The 23,230-nt window shown below is 38.2% G+C and overlaps 1 protein-coding gene across 2 annotated transcripts in view; it reads left to right on the forward strand.

The window, feature by feature from the left end:
• Positions 1 to 23,230, forward strand: part of anpeplb (alanyl (membrane) aminopeptidase-like b) — a 31,799-nt gene that overhangs the window by 3,125 nt on the left and 5,444 nt on the right. Inside the window, exons 2-19 of one of the 2 annotated variants that reach the window (XR_014600904.1) lie at positions 80 to 222; positions 384 to 529; positions 7,951 to 8,071; positions 9,675 to 9,826; positions 10,319 to 10,432; positions 10,831 to 10,974; positions 11,094 to 11,159; positions 11,392 to 11,457; positions 13,700 to 13,836; positions 14,297 to 14,376; positions 14,770 to 14,903; positions 15,725 to 15,780; positions 16,668 to 16,815; positions 17,832 to 17,944; positions 18,083 to 18,190; positions 19,415 to 19,424; positions 20,458 to 20,625; positions 22,618 to 22,755. Coding sequence is in view for 1 of the 2 variants with exons in the window: in XM_084059024.1 (XP_083915150.1) it covers positions 80 to 222; positions 384 to 529; positions 7,951 to 8,071; positions 9,675 to 9,826; positions 10,319 to 10,432; positions 10,831 to 10,974; positions 11,094 to 11,159; positions 11,392 to 11,457; positions 13,700 to 13,836; positions 14,297 to 14,376; positions 14,770 to 14,903; positions 15,725 to 15,780; positions 16,668 to 16,815; positions 17,832 to 17,944; positions 18,083 to 18,190; positions 20,458 to 20,625; positions 22,618 to 22,755 (2,034 nt within the window). In the remaining variant the exon portion in view is untranslated. Of the gene's footprint in view, positions 1 to 79; positions 223 to 383; positions 530 to 7,950; positions 8,072 to 9,674; positions 9,827 to 10,318; positions 10,433 to 10,830; positions 10,975 to 11,093; positions 11,160 to 11,391; positions 11,458 to 13,699; positions 13,837 to 14,296; positions 14,377 to 14,769; positions 14,904 to 15,724; positions 15,781 to 16,667; positions 16,816 to 17,831; positions 17,945 to 18,082; positions 18,191 to 19,414; positions 19,425 to 20,457; positions 20,626 to 22,617; positions 22,756 to 23,230 lie in introns of those variants that run through there. The other variant, XM_084059024.1, reaches the window with a different exon arrangement.

Raw genomic sequence — 23,230 nt, forward strand, 5'->3', positions numbered from 1 at the left:
CATGTTAATTTCTTTCACTAAATTGTATTAACCTGACCAAATACAATATTTGACAACTAAATGTCCCAATATGTTATAGATACCTTGCTGCCAGCCAATTTCAGGCTACAGATGCCAGGAATGTGTTTCCTTGTTTCGATGAGCCAGCATTGAAGGCTACGTTTGATGTGACCATCATACATAGGAGAGACACTTCAGCCCTGGGGAACTCGGAACAGTCAGGTGAATAAACAGTTTTTTGTCTCAATACAAGTCCAGAAAACACTTTCAATCCAAAATTCTATGCATTTCATGTGTACACCACCTGTGATTGTGTTGTATGAGTTGGTGGTTATAAGAGAAATTACATTACAAACAAGCTGCCTAATGTCTACTACCCTCAGATAACAGGATTATAGATGAAGACTGGGAGGTCACTTCTTTCTATCCGACGCGGAAGATGTCGACATACCTCCTTGCCTTTGTGGTGTCTGAGTTTGATTATGTCCCATGCACACCCCCACACGGTGACGATCGAGTGAAGATGAGGGTATGTAGTCTGTTGTTTTTGCAGATGTTTACTAATACAATCACAGCTGTAAGGATATCATGTTTATCATAGCTTGGGCTAGGGCTTGGAGACAGGAGAGAAAGATGGCCGCAGCGTGAAATCGCTCTCTAGTCAACCCCGAAAATAATGATTAAACTTGGAAATAAGAAAGCAAACAATGCACAATAATAGCCTTATTGAGGAATGAATCTACGTTCTGGAGAAACAACAAAGCCTGAGAATTTACAACTAAAAAAGAAGAGACACGGACCAAACAAATCTACTATGGCAGACAAAGGGGAGCTGCAGAAATTGTTTGCTGATTTGAAAGGCACCTTAACTAAAGAAATCCAGGAGTTCAGAGAAGACTTCAAGGCCTTCCGACATGATACAGAAAAGGATATTAAAACAATTATGGAACAAACAGTGGATCTGCGCAAGGACATGGAGAAAACAGCAAAGCGTGTGGATCAGCTGGAGACAAGAGTGAGCGACCTGGATGACTCAGAGAATATACATCAAAAGCAGGTGAAACAGACAAAGACCCGAATGGATGAACTAGCAGACCAGGTGGATTATTTGGAAAATAAATCCAGGCAAAATAATATCTGTATCTATAATGTCAAAGAAAAAAGTGAAGGCAGTAATATGACGGAGTTTCTCCAAACACTAATAACAGACACTTTGGAGGTGCCAGGTGATGCCAATATAATCAGAGCACACCGCATGGGCATATACAAAGAGCAAACAAACTTCACAAGACCGATTATTGCAGCCTTCCTAAGCTTTGACACAAAGAAAAGAGTGCTTAAAGCAGCCTGGGACAAAAAAGAAGTGCTGTATGAAGAGGAGCGGATTTATTTTGACAATGACTATACATATAAAACAAGACAGCAGAGAGCTCTGTATAAACCAATCCGGGAATCCTTGAAACAACAAAACATCAAGACGCACATCCTTGCACCAGCTAAACTGAAGGTCTTCCATGAAGATGGAACATTTACAACGTACTCAAATCCAACAGAAGCAGCCAGAGACTTGGAAAAGAGAGGATTAAATAAAGCAGAACGTGGAAAAGACGCTGAAAAAAAGAAGAATGGTTAATTACCAGAGCAAAGGACTCCACAAACGGGAAAAAATGAATTCAGGTACCAAGACATTATAAGACTAATATTTTCGTTATCTTAAGTTGAAAATGGCAACAAACAGGACACTCCCTTTCTACTCATTGCTGTGATTATTAATATTATTTTTCATTATTATTATTATTTTATTTATTACTATTATCATGACTATTATTTGATTAAGATGTGCAGTTAGTTAATTTACTGGGTTGATTTTTACAATGCATTTAAAGTTTAAGTTGTTTTTTTTTACATCTTGTTATACTGGTATTAATTTAGTGGTGGTGATGGGGTTAGCTGTAAAGGGCATATTTTTCGTTTAGTTAATTAAGTTACCATTTAAACTACCTAGTTGTTGTTTTTTTTGTTTGTTTTGCTGTTGTTATTATTATTATTATTATTATTATTATTATTACTATTTGATTAAGCTGTGTAGTTAGTTAATCTACTGCGTTGATTTTTGCAGTGCATTTAAAGTTTCAATTGTTCATTTTTGATATTTTGTTATACTGGTATTCATTTAGTGGTGGTGGGGTTAGCTATGTAAAGGGCATATTTTTCGTTTAGTTACTGTTTAATCTACTTAGTCGTTTTTTGCTTTTGTTTTGTTTTTGTTTATTTTCTTTCACTTCTGTGTTATTTTTGTAAAATAATGTAATTCGTTTTCAATTCTTGGTACAGTAGGATTAGAGAGAAGACTTTAGATAAAGGGAATACGCCCCCTCCTTTCACATAATTTATTTTTGTAAGTAAGTCAGTCACAAAGCAGTAGATTATAGACCTGTTAAAGGGGAACTACTATTTGGTTTTATTTTATTTTTTTGGTTTGACCAGAGATAAATTAGTGAATAATGAAATGAACAAATAAATGAAAGGTTAAATTAGAAACAAAGCTGACTTTAATTACATTGTGTTAATGTTTGATACTATAATTATTTTCTATTTCGTTTAAATACAAAATAGTGAAGAGAAATGAAATTAATTGGAACTTGGAATTGATTATGGAAGGGTTTTACCTTTAAAGTATTGGAAAGGTGTGGGGGGTGGGGGGGTGAGCTAATGAAGAATGTGGATCTTATTTTTTTTTTTCCCCTCCCGTTTTTGTTTATCCATTCTTTGTAAGAATTAGTCTATAGGCATAAATATGCAAAGTAATTAAGTGTACATAAAAGTAGGGGAATAGAGAGAATATATTACGTTGATGGCAATGAGAAATTTGATAAGTAAATACATTTTGGCGGCTGCCACAGTCCGCCCTAAGGACCATTTTGGCCTTCCAATAACGGTCATTGATAAACACTACCTGATCTTAAGGTGGTACAAATTGAGCCTGTCCATATGTTCGTCTTTTTTTTGTTGTCTTTTTGATTTTCCCCTTCTTATTCCTACCTTTTCTGCTTTCCTAGTGCTTCCAAATTTACCCTATCCAATCAGTAGGTTACTTATGAATCAAGAACATTTAAAATGAGGACTATAATCCGTTAACAGGAGATATGATAAAGTTGAAAATAATTTCATTAAATGTTAATGGACTGAATAATTTAATTAAGAGGAAGAAGATTCTCCTTCAGTTGAGGAAAGCTGGAGGGGATGTCCTCTTCCTACAAGAAACCCATTTGAAGAAAAAGGACCACGACAAGTTGGGTAAGGGACTCATTTACTCCAGTTCACATGGAACACAAAAGAGGGGTGTGGCTATAATTATACAACCACACATAGCATTTAAAGAAGAACATTGCATAATTGATAAAGAGGGCAGGTTTGTTTTAGTAATTGGTAAAATAGAGTCAATTACTGTCTCTTTCTTAAATGTATACTATCCACCAGAATTAGGCCCAGAATTCATGTCAGAAATTATCGAAATGCTAATTACAAAATGTAAGGGAACCATCTTGATGGGAGGAGATATGAACCTTACAATAAATTCTAGACTGGATTCCTCAAATAATAAAGCACATAGAGCCGACAAAACGTCATCAATTTTAAGAGGTGCAATGTCAGAGTTTGGATTGGTAGATACGTGGCGGATGCTAAATCCAACAAAAAAAGCATATACATATTATTCAGGTCGATTCTCAACTTCTAATAGATTAGACTATTTTTTTATGTTTAAAAAAGATATAGAGTTGATTGAAACATGCATCATAGGTACAAGAGACTTATCAGACCATGCTACAGTGACTATAACTATAAATCTTAATATAAAAGAAGGAGAAAAAATATGGAGATTAAACAACTCCCTTCTGCAAGACATGGTATTTGTGAGAAAAATAAATAATGTAATAAAAGAATATATAGAGATAAATGATAATGGGGATACTAATCCAATTATCATATTGGAAGGTGCAAAAGCTGTGTTACGCGGACATATAATAGCATATTGTGCATTTAAGAAAAGACAAAAACAACAAAAACAGAAGATGCTTGAACAACAAATACAAATTTTGGAAGATAAATTAAAAAACACAAATGAACCAAGATTTAAAATTGAATTAAAAAAGAAATATAAGGAGTTGGACAAGATCCGTACAGAAGAAGTGGAGAAGTTAATGGCATATGCCAAACAGAAACATTACGATGGAGGGCCAAATTCTTTAAAACTTTTAGCATATAGACTTAAGCAACAGAGTAAAAAAGCATACATCACTAAATTGAAGACAGGAGACGGTTCCGAAATATTAACAGAAAAGGATAAAATAGCTGAAGAATTTGCAAAATATTATGAAAATCTTTATAAAAACAACACCGGTAATTTGGATGTGGAACAAATGAAAGGATTTTTAGACGGGTTGAATTTAAAACAGGTAGTGGCAAGGAAAAATGAGGAGCTAATTAAAGATATTGCAACGCATGAAATATTACAACAAATAAATAAATTAAAAATGGGCAAAACACCAGGCGACGATGGATATTCTAATGAATTTTATAAAACATTTAAAAAACAGCTGATACCATTACTCCTGAAAGCCTATAATTTTGCATTACAAACGGGAACATGGGCAACTACTTGGAATTCGTCTACAATAACGGTAATACACAAAGAAGGTAAAGACGCCACAGAATGCTCCTCATATAGGCCAATATCATTATTGAATACAGATCATAAAATAATAACATCAATTATAGCCAATAGATTAAAGGACATTGTGCCGGATATAATAGACAGCGATCAATGTGGTTTCATACCAGGTAGACTGTTGTCTGACAATATTAGAAGGACTCTAAATATAATCGATCATGCACAGAACAATAATACAAACCTTTTGCTCTTGACCTTGGACGCAGAGAAAGCCTTTGATCGAGTATTATGACCATTTATGTTTGAAATTGTAAGGAGTTTTGGATTTCATGAGAAATTTAATGAGTGGCTTCAAGGAATGTATAAAAATCCAATGTCAAGAGTAAAAGTGAATGGCACAATATCTAGAAGATTCCCAATTTATAAAGGTACCAGACAAGGAGATCCGCTCTCCGCAGTAATATTTGCAATATGCATGGAAGGACTAGCAGTAAGCATAAGGAAAAATAATAACATTAAAGGCATTACTATAAAAGAGGAACAACATAAATTGGCATTATATGCCGACGATGTCATTATTTACTTAACCTCACCAGAGCAATCTTTATCAAATCTAATGGAAGCAATTGCAGAATATAGTAAACATTCCGGCTATAAACTAAATGAAAGTAAATGTGAAGCATTAACACTTGGCAAACAAATAGCATTAGAAATTAAGGGACGATATAAACTAAAATGGGATTCAAAGAAAATTAAATATCTGGGAATCTATCTTACTGGAGATATAACAACGTTGTATACAGATAATTATCAAACCCTAGAGAATAAAGTGAGACAAGATCTTAATAGATGGAAAACAATACCAGAATCAATAATGACTAGAGTAGAGAGTGTCAAAATGATGATTCTTCCACAGTTTCTATTTTTATTTCAAACCTTACCAGTACACATCCCACAAAGTAGCTTTAAAAGATGGAATACAATGCTCTCAAATTTTATCTGGAATTATAAAAGTAAAAGGAAAAAACTCAGCACGCTAACTCAAACTAGAGAAAAGGGAGGATTTAATTACCCAGATTTGATGATTTACTTTCATGCTACCCAAATAGATATCATAATGAAGTGGATGAATAATTCAGTTAAAACAAAATGGAAATTAATAGAAAAACAATTAACATCAATATCAATTGGAACATTACCCCATTTGAGTTTAAAGGAAATTCAAAAATATATTGGAAATAACAGATGTGTAGAAAATACATTAACAACCTGGAAATCTATTCGTAAAATATATAAATGTGACGACATTTGTATATATTTGAGAGAGATAGCCAGTGATCCAGATTTTCTGCCCAATAAAACAGATAAGATACCAGAAGAATGGGCCAGAAAGGGATTACAGGTATATTCACAGATACTTACAAATAACATGGTAGACCCTTTTGAAACCTTAGTTAATAAGTTTAATATAAATAGAAATCATTTCTTTAAATATCTACAAATTAGAAGCTACCTCATGAAACAGCAGAGAGACCAGGGACAGATAATGCATGGGCTACTGGAATTTTTGAGCAAAAATAGAAATAGTGAAAAGAGTAAAATCTCAAAACTTTATAAAATTTTGCAAGAAATGAATGTAAAAGAGGATAATACCAAAGAGAAATGGGAAAAAGAACTATCAATAACAATTTTGGAAGATTATTGGAAAGAAGCATGCAAAAGAATATTTAAGACGACACAATCAAAGTTCTGGAAAGAATTTGCTTGGAAAATTAATATGAGGATTTTCTTAACACCCAAAATGTTATCAAAATATAGACCAGCAGGCAGTGCTGAATGCTGGAGGAAATGTGCAGAACTGGAAGCAAATCATACACACATTTTCTATTTGTGTCCAAAATTGAAAAGGTTTTGGGAGATAGTGAAAACAAATATAATAAAGACATTTTCCTTAAGAAAACCCATACACCCAATCAATATTTTATTAGGTATTATCCCATTAGAAATATATAGGGAGGGAGACAAATATCTGTATACAATACTACGTATCGCTGCCTTAAAACAAATCACACGGAAATGGTTGCAAGTAAACCCACCATCTATTAATAATTGGAAAATAACAATTGAAAATATTAAAGAGATGGAAAGAATTACTTACAAAATGAGAAACCGTGGAGATGAATTTGAAAGAAACTGGAGTAAATGGGACCCAGAAATACATGAAGTGTAAAAGTAGATTAGGGAGTACCGCAGGAAAGCTACCCCCCCCCCCCCCTTCCCCTCTCCTCTCCTTTGTTCTCTTCTTCTTTTACTCTCTTATTTTACCTTTTTTATTTTCCATTTGTGTGTACATTTTTGTTGTTATATGTAATAAAAAAATAAATAAAAAATGATGCAGGATTAATGAAACAAGTAAAGAACTTGTAAGACAAATGAAATCAATAATATGTAATGTAATGAACGAACCTGCAATAAAGTATTAAAAAAAAAAAAAAAAAAAGGATATCATGTTGTATATAAAAACCTTGCACAAACATTAGAAAATAATCTTTCCACAAAGTTATTGTTCTTGTGTTATTGCACACACATAAGACTTCATCCACACTGTTGTATACACCACAAACTACATAGTTTGTAAATGTATCTTCATCCTTAAACAGTTCGCATATGTCTCACAGTCACATTTTGTTCCCAGGATATTTAAATATGGTAAAATATGAGGTAACACTCTGAAGTTGGATATAACAAATATTGGCATTTATTTACAGTAGCTCCCGTGTAATTTAATCTGGTTACCATAAACTGTATCAGGTAGAACGTAACATACAGTAGTGAGGTGCAGAAGTTTGGATAAATACAAGTAAGAAAAGATCATCTGGGTCTCGAAATAAACTCTTTCATAAAGTTGATGAAAAGGCGTAGGACCCTCCATGTTCTCTATCTTATGGGGGGCCCTTAACTCTTATGGGGGATCAGGGTCCACCCCAGCCCCTCACCTCAGTTCAAACCCTGGTACCGTTTTGGTGTGAAAATGTCAGCAGCACCTAACACAACCTGAGTCTGTGACCACAGTAGTGACCCAGGTCTGACATGGCTAGGTTTCAAGGCTTACCAGGCCCAGCTTACTAATGTGATTGAGTGGGTTCAGCATGTGTCAAAACCCATATTCAATATTTCTTCACAGTCCAGGAATCTTTGCCTGAAAAGGGCATTAGTAATCTGTTACATGTTAACTGAGTGTAGTGCTTTCTTACTTACTGAATGTTTGATTTGCACAGATATATGCTCGCCCTGCGGCCATAGAAGCAGGACATGCTGACTATGCAGCCTCGATCGCTGGGAAGGTTCTCAAGTATTTTGAAGATCGTTTTGGGATTGATTACCCTCAGAGAAAGCTGGGTAGGTCACAGGATTAATTAATGGATGGACAAAAGGGTTTCAGAATTCTGGGAATATACTGTAAGGTGCAAAATGTCAATGGTTATGTGTAACTCATGCTGAACCAGTGACCACTTTCCATGAGAAGAATACATTGTTTTCCTTGTTTTCTGGAGAGTGTAAGAGGTTGATTGGATTATTTAGTAAGAGGATACCACACAGAGCCACATCAAGTGGCCTCACACTGTAACCTGACCTGTCTTGTTTCAAAGTGCATAAAGTTCACAACGCGTTGCAATACAAGGATTAATTAATTAATTATCGGAATTGTTTTCTGCATATGTCTATATTATCATTATTATCATTATTATTATTATTATTTGTATTATTGCTATTATTATTATACTGTAATTATCAGCCTATACAGTACAATCATCTGTGTTAAGGATCTGCATTGCTTGTGTTGTTTTGAAAGTGTTCTTGAATCTTATTTTGAAGTATGGTCTTGTGTTTCCTGTCTTCCATTGTGGTTGTTATCTGTCTTGTCTTGTCTTGTCTTGTCTTGTCTTGTCTTGTCTTGTCTCACCTTCCCTGATTTTTGGTTCATGTTTATCACCTGTGTCCTGTTTGCCCCAGCCAATCCCTGTGTTAATTGTCTGTTGAGTTCACCTGTGTCTGTTTGGGCGTGGTACTTTGTTGGATTATTGTGTTTGTATCCTGAGTTTCCAGTCTGTTCATGTTTGCTGTTGTCAAGTAAACTCTGTCTTCCACTTCAAGTTTCTGACTTCCGTGCATTTGGGTCCTACTAGAAAAACGTCTTGACATTAACTCTAAAAGTGTGAGAGGTCATTTTTTCCACACTCAGTTAACACTGACGGATTTTATTGTGTTGTTACTGCAGCTACTTGTTTTGATTGTTATTTGCTCAAGACGGATCTCACAATGCAGCAAACTGTACTTAAAGACCATCCACATGCTGATGAACATTTTAAGGCATTAGCCTGTAACTTGCTATCTGCTCTTATTTTGAACTTTGACAGGTCAGGTTACAGTGTGAGGCCACTTGATGTGGCTCTGTGTGGTATCCTCTTACTAAATAGTCCAATCAACTCCTTACACTCTCCAGAAAACAAGGAAAATAATATTTATTTGTTTATTTATTTATTGAATGGATCCCCATTAGCTGACGCCGAGGCGACAGCTAGTCTTCCTGGGGTCCATATAAGATGCATACAAATATAAAACATGAAAAATACGTAATTACATTGCATTACATTATACAAAAAGTAAGATTCCGGTCATGTGGTCTGCTGCAACAAGTGTGTCTTTCTTGAATGATAATTTATTTTATATAAGATGAATGTGAGATGGTAAGAAGTTCCAGAAGGATATAGCTCTATAAATAATATAGACATATACAGAAAGAAACAATTCCGATAATTAATTAATTAATCCTTGCATTGCAACGCGTTGTGAGCTTGTAGATCAGCTATTTTTGCCACTCTTGTGATACTGTAGTATGACGAAGTAGGGCATTAATTTATGAAAAAACATAAACATTTTAAAGAAACTGAGATACAAGGTTTCTCCCAGACAGCAACGATATATTATGTGCTACCTCCAGATCATGTTGCAGTCCCAGACATGCCCGGAGCCATGGAGAACTGGGGACTGGTCATCTACGGAGAGTTTGCCCTGCTGCTTAATGAAGAAGAATCTTCAATCTTCACCAAGGAAGACATTGCCACTTTCATTGCACATGAACTGGCACACCAGGTCAGAGACATAATGGACACTGATGCTTATACTGTTTACATTCTTGCAAAGAAGAACAACTTGGGAAATTATGCTTTTGTAAAGCCCTTCCGTTTGGGGATAGACAGTCCAATATCACATGGAGTAAAGTGACAAACAGATTGATAGATAGATAGACCGTTGTTGATCCTGCAGGGGAAATTCAGTCGCCAGACACAGCATAAAGGTACAGATACAGAGCAAGAGGAGTGCTGTAAGATACAGCAAGGGAAGCAATACAAAAAGGAGTCAGGCGAAGAACAACATAACAAAAAGCATCATCAATAATGAACAACAGTATAGAATAGTATACACCCTCTATACAAAATGTTTGGTCCACAGGATCCTCAAAAGCATATAAGTCCAATGGTAGACATTAGAGCAAAGGTTAGTCTTCAGTTGGTGTATGACATGGTTTTGCGATCAAGTTAGAATTTCCCTTTAATTAACACCTTCAACCTTCTCTTGTTACAGTGGTTTGGAAACCTGGTGACTATGAATTGGTGGAACGAAGTTTGGCTGAATGAAGGCTTTGCCAGCTACATGTCATATTATGCTGTGGACAATTTGGAGCCCAGCTGGAACATAGTAAGATGTGTCTCTAAAACATAAATCAGATTCCTGAATATTGGTGGAGCATTTGGATGAGGAGTGGTACATGTCCGACCGTGTCATTTATGATGCATAAATATATACATTGTGTTTTCAGACTGTCAAAGGCCAGTTCTTTGCACGACCATAAAACCATGAGGAACATGCTTTTACATTTAAGTGTAATTTGGTATTAGAGATAAAAATAAAAAAATAAATAAAAAATAAAAATAAAAAAATAATAAAACTTGACAGAACATGGACAGATGGTTGTATTTACTCATTCCAACAAGTGGTCCCCAAAGAGGTTCACTACTTTTATCACACCAAGAAGTTCCTGATTGAAGCCATGGTTCTCAAAGTGTAACAGGATTTGTTGGTTCTCTTTTCGGCAGAAAGAGGTGTGGGCGTTGCGGGACCTCAACGAAGCATTTGACTGGGATAATATGAACACGTCTCACGCTCTCAATGCCCCCATGGACAGTGTCCAGACTCCTGACCAGATTAGTGGGATGTTCGACACCATCTCCTACACTAAGGTTAAGAGGGAGGTGGAGAGAAAAAGAAACACCTGCACACACGCATGCACTTGCGCACACACACACTTACATACCAATGATTATGAACTGAATCATCATATTTTGTCTTCTCTCTGCAGGGCGCACTTGTTCTGAGGATGCTTGCAGACCTGCTCACTGAACGGACATTCAACATGGGAGTCAATGTAAGCATGAACTGCTTTTTATTATGTGTCACAATAGTGCCACAAAAATATGCATTTCCTAATTTGTGACAAACTTTGTTTGTAACACATTAGGACACAAATTGATCAGCAACACACCTTTTGGGGGTAGTTTCTAGTCTGCCACTATTCTGCAGAAATGCTGTGATTAACGATTTTTCTCTGATTCTTTCCCCCTCTCTCTCTCTCTCTCTCCTTCCCTCTCTGTTTTAAGATGTATCTGAATGCCTTCCAGTATGAGACCACCCAGAGTACAGACCTGTGGCAGTATTTACAAAAGGTATTGTTTCATCATTTGACCATCAAGTCACCATTTTCATTTATTTTATTATGAATCCAGTTGCAGACCACAAAGCGGCATCCTGCTTGTAATCATCCCCCGCTCCTCCCTGAAAAAAAAGGAACATTTTCGGCAAAGAGATTTGGTGTAGAGGGAAAAAAGTACAGAGCCAACTCAGGTCTGTTTTTCTCAGGGCAGATCCTGAGTCCATGGGCCCCTGCCCCCTGGGCCTGAGACTGCCTCAGGGCCCCCCAACACAGGGTGCAGTACGTTAGTCCGACAGCGCATTCCTCCGACAGCGCAGCACTCCGACGTTTCAATACTAAACCCGAACCAAACCCGCACCCTAACCGCACGCGGATGCCACATAGTCGGAGAAAAGGTCTGTCGGATTATCGCATGCCTCCCCCCAACACATACTGTAAATGCATGCCGTTGCCACAACCGGAACCATTGAATGTACACTTCACTTCAACTGCCCCTCTATTTCCATTTATATGAAACTAAACACAAGAAATATTCATGAATGGTTGAGTAGATAGCACATCTCATAGGATTTACAAAACACTCATAATGGGAATACACAGGAAGAATGAAATGCACGCTTCATATTCAGTCAAAATCACATGCACTCAATCATCTTTATGCGGGGCAGCTCCACTTGTTTGCAACCTTTCTCAATGAGTGCAAATGCTGTTCGGTTTAGGTAATTTAGGTATTATTGTGTGTATGCAATCTATGCATACAGTATAGCCTTTTTTCATTTACAAGCAGGGATGAAACCCACCATGTCAATTTAAATCACTGTTTAAAATGTTAAAGACAGATCAGTAGAATGAGTTTTGAAACAGACATGATGAGACAAAAGATATACGAATGAATTACTTTTTCATCATGTGAAATGGTAAATGTATTTGTGTCATCAGAAATAAACTAAACCGTGATGGTGAAGAAAGATTACTTGGACAGACACTGACAAAACCACAAAGCATTTCACAAGATTTCTGCCAAGAAAAAGAATGAAGGAACTGAAATCTCAGATGTGTAACGTACATGAAACTGGATCAAGTGCTGTCAGCAATATTTAAATAAATATATTTTTTTGACTGCACAGCAATTGCACAACGACGGTCCTACTCCTCCCGCTCGACTTTCACCCCAGCCCGTAGGAGGGTGCATTTCTCCTTTCCGACATGTCGCCTTTCCGACGTTGACGAACCCTATACCTAACCCTAACCCTAACCGCACGCGGAAGCCACTAGTCGGAGTGGTGAGATGTCGGAATGGAGAGTGAACACCCCCGTAGGAGTATGTGCGTGACAAAGATCACACCTAATGACAGAGAATGTCTGACCACGAGAGCTTCAGTCATGTATGCTAAACATGTATATGGCTGAGATTTCAGTTCCTTTTTCCTTGTCAAATGAGTTGTGGTTTGTCATGAGATGTCTTTCCAAGTTCCCTTGTTTCACCACTGCTGCATTGTTGTTACTAATGAGACAAATACACTTCCCATTCCAAACAAAACGATTATTCATTGTACAGTATGTGTTTTCTTTTGTCTCATGGCGTCTGTTCCCAAACTCATATTGATGTTGCGAAAAATAGCCGACCAAACATCTAACACACCTATTGATATGTTGCCAGGGTCATTCCTGTGTTAATTCACACACTGTGCCACACCCCTGATATGATTCATTGGGGTTCACATTGGGGCCCAGGGGCCCACGTATCTAGGATCCGCCCCTGGTGTAATATCTTGTTTCGACAGAGATTCAGTGACTTAAAGGGGCTACACCATGAATTAAAAAAAAAATATATTATATATAAATATTGCCCCCTAATACGTTTTAAACAGGTTGTAAGCCTAAAAAACATCCAGATATTTTTTCTCACAATCTGACTGTCTGTCATTCCAAGCTTTTTCAGCTGCAATACCAAAACGTCCTATTGGGCAGGGGGGAGCTACTGAGCAATTCTGTCTGGCCATCATCAATGCAAAATCAGGGCAAGTGACATCACTTGCCCTGCCATTCTGAAATGGCCTGTTCAGACACGCCCATTCAGGAAATCCATGAAATGAGCATGAATGACTGAATGTTAAAAAAAAATATTTTTTTGGGTACAAGAGACACTGGGGAGCCCAAAAAATACTAAAAACCTAAAAAAAAATGAAATTCATGGTGTAGCCCCTTTAACTAATAAGATGTTAATTGCCATTGCACTGCTGACATGTTTGCAGGCAGTAGATGCGGATGGCGGTCACACCAAGGTCGCTGAAGTGATGGATTCCTGGACCAATCAAATTGGCTACCCTGTCATCACCATCAACACCACTACTGGAGAGGTCTACCAGAAATCCTCTGTGGCGGACTCCGAGTAAGTTTGTCCCATGTACGCTAGCCTTGCGTAGCCAGACTAATCGCAGAGTGCAATTTTCTTTTGCACTAGCAGATTCGTCTGGTCGCAGGCTAAATGTTCGCTATCACATCATGATGCATTGTAAGCTTGGACATCTGCTATTTTAGCTATTTAACCACTTGAACTCTAGTGGCCCCTATTCTGGGGGAAATAGCCGATCTACAACACGTCACGTCGCGGCGCGTTGTATCGGCTATAAAGAGATTTCGGTGTAGAAGGAAACAAGAACAGATCAAGTACAGAGCCAACTCAGGTCTGTTTCATTTAGAATAGAGGGTTTAAGGAGCTAAAACAAATAGGACACCAGGGTGAAAGTGGTTAATCCTTGACCGGTTAAGGAAGCTGTATCGTTTCTGTGTTGCATGTCAACCCCCCTTAGTTTTTGACTTCATTGATTTGTTTGCTTTGCTCTGTTTAGTGTTGTGTGGCACGTCCCAATTAGAGTCAGGTCACATACATCTGAACCTTCTCTGGTCATGCTGGACACCAGTGAAATAGGTAAGATACCTTCAGTGTTCTGCACCAACATCCCCCCAACCCCTCACAGACCCCCAAAAGGCCATTTATACTAATCTCAGATTGACAGCAAATTATTTGATAAATTGTACAATTTGTATTGTCTTTTACAGTCCTGTACTTCCACTCAACTTGATTCATCCTTAAATGTCCTAGTTAAACTTCAAGTTAAGACCAGCAAGAATACCAAAAGGGTAGTTGTCCTAGTTAGTAGACAGTGTAGACTTTCAGGATTACACATTCTAGTAATAGTGAAAGAGAACAAACCAAGAGAAATTAAGCAACACCCTGACATTTGTCAGGATAGAGTACAGTATAACTTCACAGTTTGCAGTCACCCTATGTATTATGACTCATCCTATGTCTTCTGAGCAGTGATGAAGGATGAATTCATCTCCAAGGATGGAGAGTGGGTTTTGGCCAATGTCAATTGTGCTGGATATTACAAAGTCAACTACAACCTAGAAAACTGGGACCGGCTCTTCGCTCAGCTGGAGAGTGACCTGAGTGTAAGTCCTAGGATCGTATTTACGCAGTAAATCGGTCTCTGCCTGGGGGCGGCAATGGCTCAGGGTTAGAGCGGCCGGATGGAAACCTTGAGTTGAGGTTCCCAGTTCCATCCCGGGCTCCCCCAGAGTTGTTGCCGAAGTGTCCTTGAGCAAAATGCTGAACCCCTAATTGCTCCCTATGAGCAGATTGGTGCCTTGCATGGTTTCCTCCGCCATCGGTGTATGTGAATGTGTGAATGTAATGCACATGTATGTATGATCTATGTAAAGCGCTTTGGATAAAAAGCGCTATATAAATGCACCATTTACCATTTACCACCTGCACCTGTGAAACTGACACAAACATTTACACTGGCCATTTTTGTTCAATAGATATGTCCCTGTGTAGATGAACATCTGAAGGAGGGAATTGAAAGCTTTCAGAAAAAATCGAGTTGTTTTTTAATTGTCTGATAAAGAAATACTCATTTTGAGATTTCCACAGTGTTAAAGTTTAAGTTATACTTTATCTCATGAACCCATAGTTTTGTTGGAAGGATTGGGTGAAAATATGTGAAATACACTTCTAAAAAGGGCCAAACGAGTAATCTATGAGATTAATCTATGAGAAATTGGCCCATAGACTCATAGCAGAGCCAAGGATTCAGAAAGAGTTATAATAATAAGTTGCAACTGTTTTCTGTTGCAACAGTTTCTGTTGCAACGATTAGGAAATCAAGGCCAATAAACACAATTATATATTATTTTTGAGGCCAAGTTAGGCAAAAAGTAGTTGTATGTGTATATCGTTAAAAATGAATCAGGGTTTGTTTTGTTTGCAGGTCATCCCAGCCATCAACAGAGGACAACTTGTTGGTGATGCATTTACCCTGGCAAAGTATTGACCCCTAACCTTTGACAGCTATACTTTTTGTTCAGGCTCTATCATGTCCACCTGACTGATGCATTTATTATGACACCTTTACTTTATGCAGAATACACTGCACTCTCTGCATGTGCATGTATCTAGTAGGTTGGAATTAGTCTACTATTCCCTAAAGGTTTAATGTTATGACGAAAGCCTGATTTCATCATTCAGCGTTAATTAAGTTAATTTAGTAACATTTTCATGTGACTTTTTTATATTTAATAGAAACTGCATTTGAGTAGGATGTACAATTTACAATTTAGGCAATTAGCAGACGCTCTTAATCCAGAGCGATTTACAGTAAGCAAGGAAAACACAAGGTAATACATCAAATGCATAGAAATAGTAATCTAGGATCATAGGTAAACTAAGAACCTATCATCAGTCTACTCTAAACAGTATAATATAAAACATAACAATAATCTGTACATTGAAACTATACACACTATAGGATGCCAGGTCTACAAATGACCTGGCATGATGTCATCTGTCTACATAACATGTTATCTAAGTTACATTTTAGCCTTTGCATAGGCCTGCAAGGTTTTCAAGGCTAGGGCAAGTGCTACGGCAAGTGCTACGGGCTAAGTTGCATGTACCTTGTACCTTTAAAATCATAAAAATAATTCATTTTATGCGGGGTGTACCATGCAAAGTATAAAAAGTTTGAATAGAATTCATGTTTGAGAGGAATTAACCTTTAAAAGTATGAAAGTTGAACTGGAAACAATTGATTAGTTTATTATATGGCCGATTATCAATATTATTTTTATACCCGATTACATCGATTAGTTCGATTGACTGTTCTACCCCTAGCATGTGGAAAGAAAAATACATTTAATCCCTGCTTTCTTCAGGACCAAACTGGTGAATGTAACACTGGCGTTGAATGCTACCCGGTACCTTCGTAACGAGACAGAGTACTCTCCATGGAAGGCTGCAGTGAAGAACCTCGGATATTTCAACAACATGTTTGACCGCTCTGAGGTCTTTGGACCTATGCAGGCATGTGTGACACGCACGCACGCGCGCGACACACAACACACACACACACACACACAACACACACACACACACACACAACACACACACACACACACACACACACACACACACACACACACACACACACACACACACACACACACACACACACACACACACACACACACACACACACACACAGATTAGAGGACAAGGATATAAAGCAAGTTATTCCAATATGGAAATTGCAGTAGTAGTGACATGTAGCATGAAGTCAGAAACCAAAGCAAAGCAGAAAAACTGAAAAAGTAATGGACCGGATGGGTATCAGAAGATTATTAATTTTGTAAAATAAATACATAATTATGATAATAATAACACATAATTGCTGTTTGAACGTGCCACTGGAGCTGTTGCTCCTATTGTGAAGAGCATGTGCTGCTGCTAGAATGGTTTGCTACTGTCTTCTTAATGTACGGGTAAGTGGTCATTATTGAAAAATAAATCCCAACAGAAGGGAAGGGATTTATTTTTCAATAATAACCACCTACCTACCCATACATTATCCCGCTTATTACACGGCTACTTAATAAATAAATAAATAAATTCACCCAAAAGTAACAACAACTAAGTATTTCATTGCTTACGGCAATGAAAGTATTGCATAAGTGGTGCGCTGGGCGGACATGGTCGCATCGGAAAACAAGGAAGTGTAGTGGATCAAATAGAATACATTTTTGGTTACTGCATTGTCTATTTCTTGCTTCAAATATTTTCAAAAACATTCTTGAGAGCAAAGTTTAGTTGTAAATGACATGTTTACATGGCTGTCATGTTGGATACAGCATAAAATCAAGCAGCCCAGGTTGCTATGAGCAGGTGCTCTGAGTCTTTAATTAGACAGCGTCTGTTATAGAGCTCATCAGTAATTATCAAGAAATAACATACCGCTGAATTCAGCGATTGATCAGAATCAAGCATTCAACCAAGCTGTGTAATAAGCTTGGATATTGATGTGCAGCAGTTTCTTTCTACAGGCCTATCTACGGAAGCAGGTTAAAGGCCTGTACGGACACTACCAGAATTACACAGACAGTACAGACTGCACAAACTGCACAAACTCCTCTGTCCCTCTTGACCACTCACACAAGTAAGCTGGCCCTCTGTTGTCTTAAACCTTATATACTATGTCGTACAACAATTTTTTTCTTACTGTAGCCTTTTTCATAATTGGATCATTATAGATATTTTTCAACCGTGATTATAGAATCTTCTGATCTCTTCCCAGGCACCTCCAGATCACTGTTATTCGTACAGCTTGTGGCAGTGAACTGCCTGAATGCGTGGAAATGGCCACAAACGAGTTTAAGGATTGGATGACCACTTCCATCAATAGGTACGAGCCCCACTTGAAAAGCATACAATACTTTATTAATACGTAATTGTGGTGTGTATTTGCTATGTAACCTGGAGATGCTAAAGTAACTCATCTCTATCTCTTCCATGCAAACCCCCTTCCTTAATTTGTGTATGTAGCACTTTTCTTTTCTCCAAAAGACTCTCCATCTCAGTCTATATTCTCAATAATAATAATGTTATGGTCTTGTAATTGATAATAATAGTTATTTATTTTTTACTTTCAAGCAACCAAGCATTTTGGAAGTGTAGGAGTTTAGGTGTTTTTCTTTTTTTTAATACATATTTTTGATTGATGTTTTTCCTTTTGCAGTTACAGTGCTAGGGGTCATAAGCCATTATCAACAACACAAAACATTATCAACATAGTCTATTTAAATTTGTCCATTGTTGCTAGTGATGTCGTCTTGTTGGGTTCTATATTGAGCCCATTTGCCCCACTTTTTGATGAATAGTCTCTCGTAATCTTAAAGTCATGAGTACATTTCTCCATTACAAATATCCCTTCCACAATGCTCAGCCACTGCTCACGGCCCGGAGGATCCACTTTGTACCATAACCTTGTAAAACCAACTCTGCTCCAGTCAAATCCACGGCACCAGCTATTTCTGGGCACCAGAACCTACTTGGCCCCGGGAATACTTTGTGCGTGAAGTCTTAAACATTAAAGCTTATGTTATTATACATCCTTAAAATAGAGTTACCGGTTACCGGATGTAGTACCACACATATTTTGGGTATCTCCTAACCTAGTCTCCTAATCTAATCTTATTTGTCACCAACCATACATTCTCCCAATATCTTTCCATTTTTGGACTGTTCCAGAATACATGTTCATGGTCTACATCCATCTGCCCACATACCCTCCGAGATGGTTGTTGCGTATGAAACGTTCCCCCTAATCCTTGGAGTTATGAAAAATCTAACAATATTCTTCAAACACAATTCTCTCTATGTCCTAGAGCTAGTGGCTGGTCACTGTGTTTTACATACTGTATATTGTACCATTCCTCAACCTCATTAGTAATTTGTACCTTAAGTCCACTTTCCCACTACTCTTTAATCTAAAGTTGAAGTTTCTGTACATGCCATCAAACCTTGATAAAGAGTAGAGATTGCTCAACACCTTTTGTATTCATAAGCATTATTCATAATCCTAATAACCTCCTTCATTGAATCTGTTTTTATCTCTTTCTCATAATAGTCCCTCACCTGTAAGTATGCAAAAGAAATCATGCTTCCCCAGATCATATTTCTCCCTTAGGTTTTCAAAGTTCTGCATCTCCCCATTCTCAACCATTGTACAGTATGTCCTTTTGTGTCCATTGTGTAAATCTTTGGTCCTAGATTCCCAGTTTGAAACCGGGATCATATGCCACCCAACTAAGAATTTTTGTTTCTCTTTCCAATTTATATTTTTTAACCACTAGATTATTATTTCAGTTGTAAATATAGTGATTGGACCCAGGGCTTTCTCCAACTTCATAAATAACTCTTTATTTGCTGTTACATTTTGCACCTGGAATCCTTCAAATGTATTTCAATATTATCCTTCCATCTTGCAACATATTCTGCATTGCACCAGCAAGTCAGAGCCCTGATTTGAGCGGCATTGAAATATTTCTTAAGACTTGGCAAAGCCATACATCCTTTATCTTTGGGGAGTGGCTTATATAATCCTAGGATTCTTACCCCCCCATATAAACCTTGATAACCACTTATCCCATTCCATGAATTGTGTTTTGAGTACCATCACCGGCAAGGATTGAATTATCAAATACAGAAGTCTCTGCATTTTATTTATCTTAACTATCTCTATCCTGGAGCTGAAGTCCAAACTAAGAACTGACCATCTCTCAATATCTCTTTTAATTTCCCAATTTATAGGTGTGTATTTTGTTTCATTTAACCCATCTATTCCTTTTGTAATGGCTACCCTCAGATATTGTACTGATTTGGAATTCCACTTAAGCTTATACGTTTCTCTGATTCATAATATTGGGTTTGTTGCATTTTGTTTTGTTCTTCTTTGACAAAGGGACATTGAGACATTGGGAAATCGTTGAAAGTGTTGGTGTGTACTGTGTGCTGCAACATAAGTGAATATGTAGTGTACATGCACACTTGCGTCTATGTGCTGTGCATGCATGTGTGCCTGCATCTGCATGTGTATATATGTATATGTGTGAGTTCATGCCCATGATGTGCATGACAGTATGCGCATGTGTATGTGTGTGCATGTCTCAGAATCCACCCCGACCTGCGGTCTACCATCAACTGCCAGGCCCTGGCTGCAGGCGGACAGGTTGAATGGGAGTTTCTGTGGAAGCAGTTCCAGAACACCACTGAAGTTTTTGAGCAAAACCAGCTCATTGCCGCTCTCAGCTGTACCAGGAAGGTCTGGCTACTCAACAGGTGAGAATGATCATCTTGATTTATAAAACCGTATAAATTTATAAAACCGTTTTCATTCATCACTTGTGGGGGTGAGGGGGGGGGTTCCACATCGTGCCGCGCTGCAAGCTTGTACATCTGCTATTTTTGAGAGTTTATGAAAAATATTGAAAGTGTTTGGGACATTTTTAATAATTTGGAATTTTTTTAAACAGAAATCTTCTCTTCTGGGTCCCTGGCACAAAATATTTTCAGATGGGGGTCCGTGGCCAAATACATATCAATTTGGGGGTCCTTGACTTGAAAAAGTTTGAGAACAGTAACGTCTGCAGGAAAATGCTTAGATAGCCAGTGCCAATGGCTGCTGAATTAGATATTGAGGTGGCAATGGTGTAACCAGGGTAAATAGAATTTAGACATTAGATAAGTAAAAATTACAGGCTAGGGTGGCGCAGTGGTAAAGTAGCTGTCCACCACCACAGAGTCTGGGGGTTCAAATCCACCATGGTGCATCTGGCTTTGTCGAATGTCTATAAGAACACAATTGGCCCATGTTCAACGGAGGGAAGCCGGGCGGGGAGAGTGGCTGACAGGTGCTGGGTGGCACCTGTCAGCGGGGAGTGTTGGGTGGGAGGAGTAGGACGGAGGCTCTACATCCTCCCGGTGAGGGCTCCTCACTGGCAGGTGAGTCAGTAGGATACGACAGCAGTGACAACACACAGAAATGTGAGTGGGAAGAAAATAATTGGCATAACGACTAAATTGGAGAGAAAAAAAGAAAATCACACGCTTTAGTTAGTCTTTTGTTTTGGGAAACTGGTTTATACTCATAAATGTGAGAGGACTGTCATAGAAATATCACACGAATCCTTCACATATGTTATATACGTTGTATTACCGTATATGTTGTAGACCAGTAGTTCTCAAGGTGGGGCCTGGGGACCGCCAGGGGTCAAATGGAACCGGCAGTGTACAAATGTAACCAAATGGGTACATTTTTACACTCTCAGAGTTATGGGGGTCCGTAGCATACTGCATACCAAACTGATGGTATTCAGCTTAGTGATAGTTCATGTAGGCACGGAAGGTTTACATGCTAGCTCTCTCTCCCCGGACCCCCCCCCCATTCATTCGTTAACAAGCTAATTCATACGTACTCCCACAGATCAGTACGTTCAACCTCACATCATTCTCATTCGCTACAAGCCAACTCACTCACGCCCTCATTCCCCACAGTGCAACTCAGGCGGTTGATTTAAGCAGCCCTCTGTTCACTGTTCATTCTACGTGCTTTGCTGTCTCAGCTGGTTGTACAGCTGTCAGTGTCAAAATTCCTCCACCTTCATGGCCTCCTCCCTGTGGTATTTAGTTCTTATTTGAGAACTAAATACGTTGATAGGATGATTCTGTGGATTGCACTGTGGTTCTATGGATTGTGCTATGATATGTGGTAGTTTAATTATGCATTCACGGTTCAATGTTATGTTCATGTAATAACTGTATTTCATGCTCTGATCGGGGGGTTTGTGGTTTCAGATCTGTGTCATGCTTGTGCAGTAATCTGTAATATCACATGAGGCACGACGCAAAACTGAACGCAATATCATTTAATAAATGGTAAATGGTTGATCCTGAGCTTAAGTGTCTAAATGAACAATTTAAATTGAAAAGCTTGAGAATCACTGTTATAGACCAGGTGGTTGATATCGATTTTCAATATAAAATGTACATACTCTTTGAATCAATATTACTGACACTAACCTTTAGTCCCAATCACGTCAGTCCTGTGACTCTGATCGGGGACAGGCGTGCCTGAAACGTTACATCTTATCTCAAATTGGTGTTCATCCCTGTAGGTTATGTGTCACTGGAATTATATCAATATTAGTGTTACTGTTTACCTATGTAAATACCAGTCCTGCAGACTCATCTATGATAGCATGATACCCAACCATGTACATTTTAATGAACAGAGACCATTTAATCTACGGCCTTGCCTTCCTTATCTTACAGATTCCTGGAGTACTCTTTGGACCCTGAGATGATACGGAAGGTGGATATGTATACCATCATCCAAAGAGTAGCTGCGAATGTGGCAGGACAGGCCCTGGCCTGGAACTTCGTCAGAGCTCACTACTCTCTGGTGGCTGAGTAGGTTGACATAAAAAGTTATATAATGTTATTCTTTCACTGGTGTTACCAATGATACATAATTAAGGTTTGTTCCATTCAGGTCAAACAGAGCCAGGGTGCTGCTGTTGTGCATTCATTGTTGGCTCACTGGAAAGGCTGCCTTACGCTTCAAATCCACACAAAAAAAGTGTCGCTCACGCTCTTTATTGTGCATGGAGGTTTGTGCCCGACTGTTCTTGCCAAACCTGTTCACAGCGTGACGTCTGGTAAATGCGTTTCAATGAGAATGCGCGTTGGAAAATTATTCTTTTTTTTGCCCAGGATGGAAAAAATCCAATCCGCGTCCGTGCGCATCACTAGTCCATGAGCTAGGATAGCTTGCTAGGATGTGAGCACTCAAAGTATTTGGTTTATGCGCTGTGTACACAGTATATGCTTAGTTATACTTTAGGAGAGGAGGCTGCTCATTTGATCATGGCTGTGTGTAACAACA

This window comes from Gymnoscopelus microlampas, assembly GCF_963454915.1.
Source record: "Gymnoscopelus microlampas genome assembly, chromosome: 6".
Taxonomy (NCBI): Eukaryota; Metazoa; Chordata; class Actinopteri; order Myctophiformes; family Myctophidae; genus Gymnoscopelus; species Gymnoscopelus microlampas.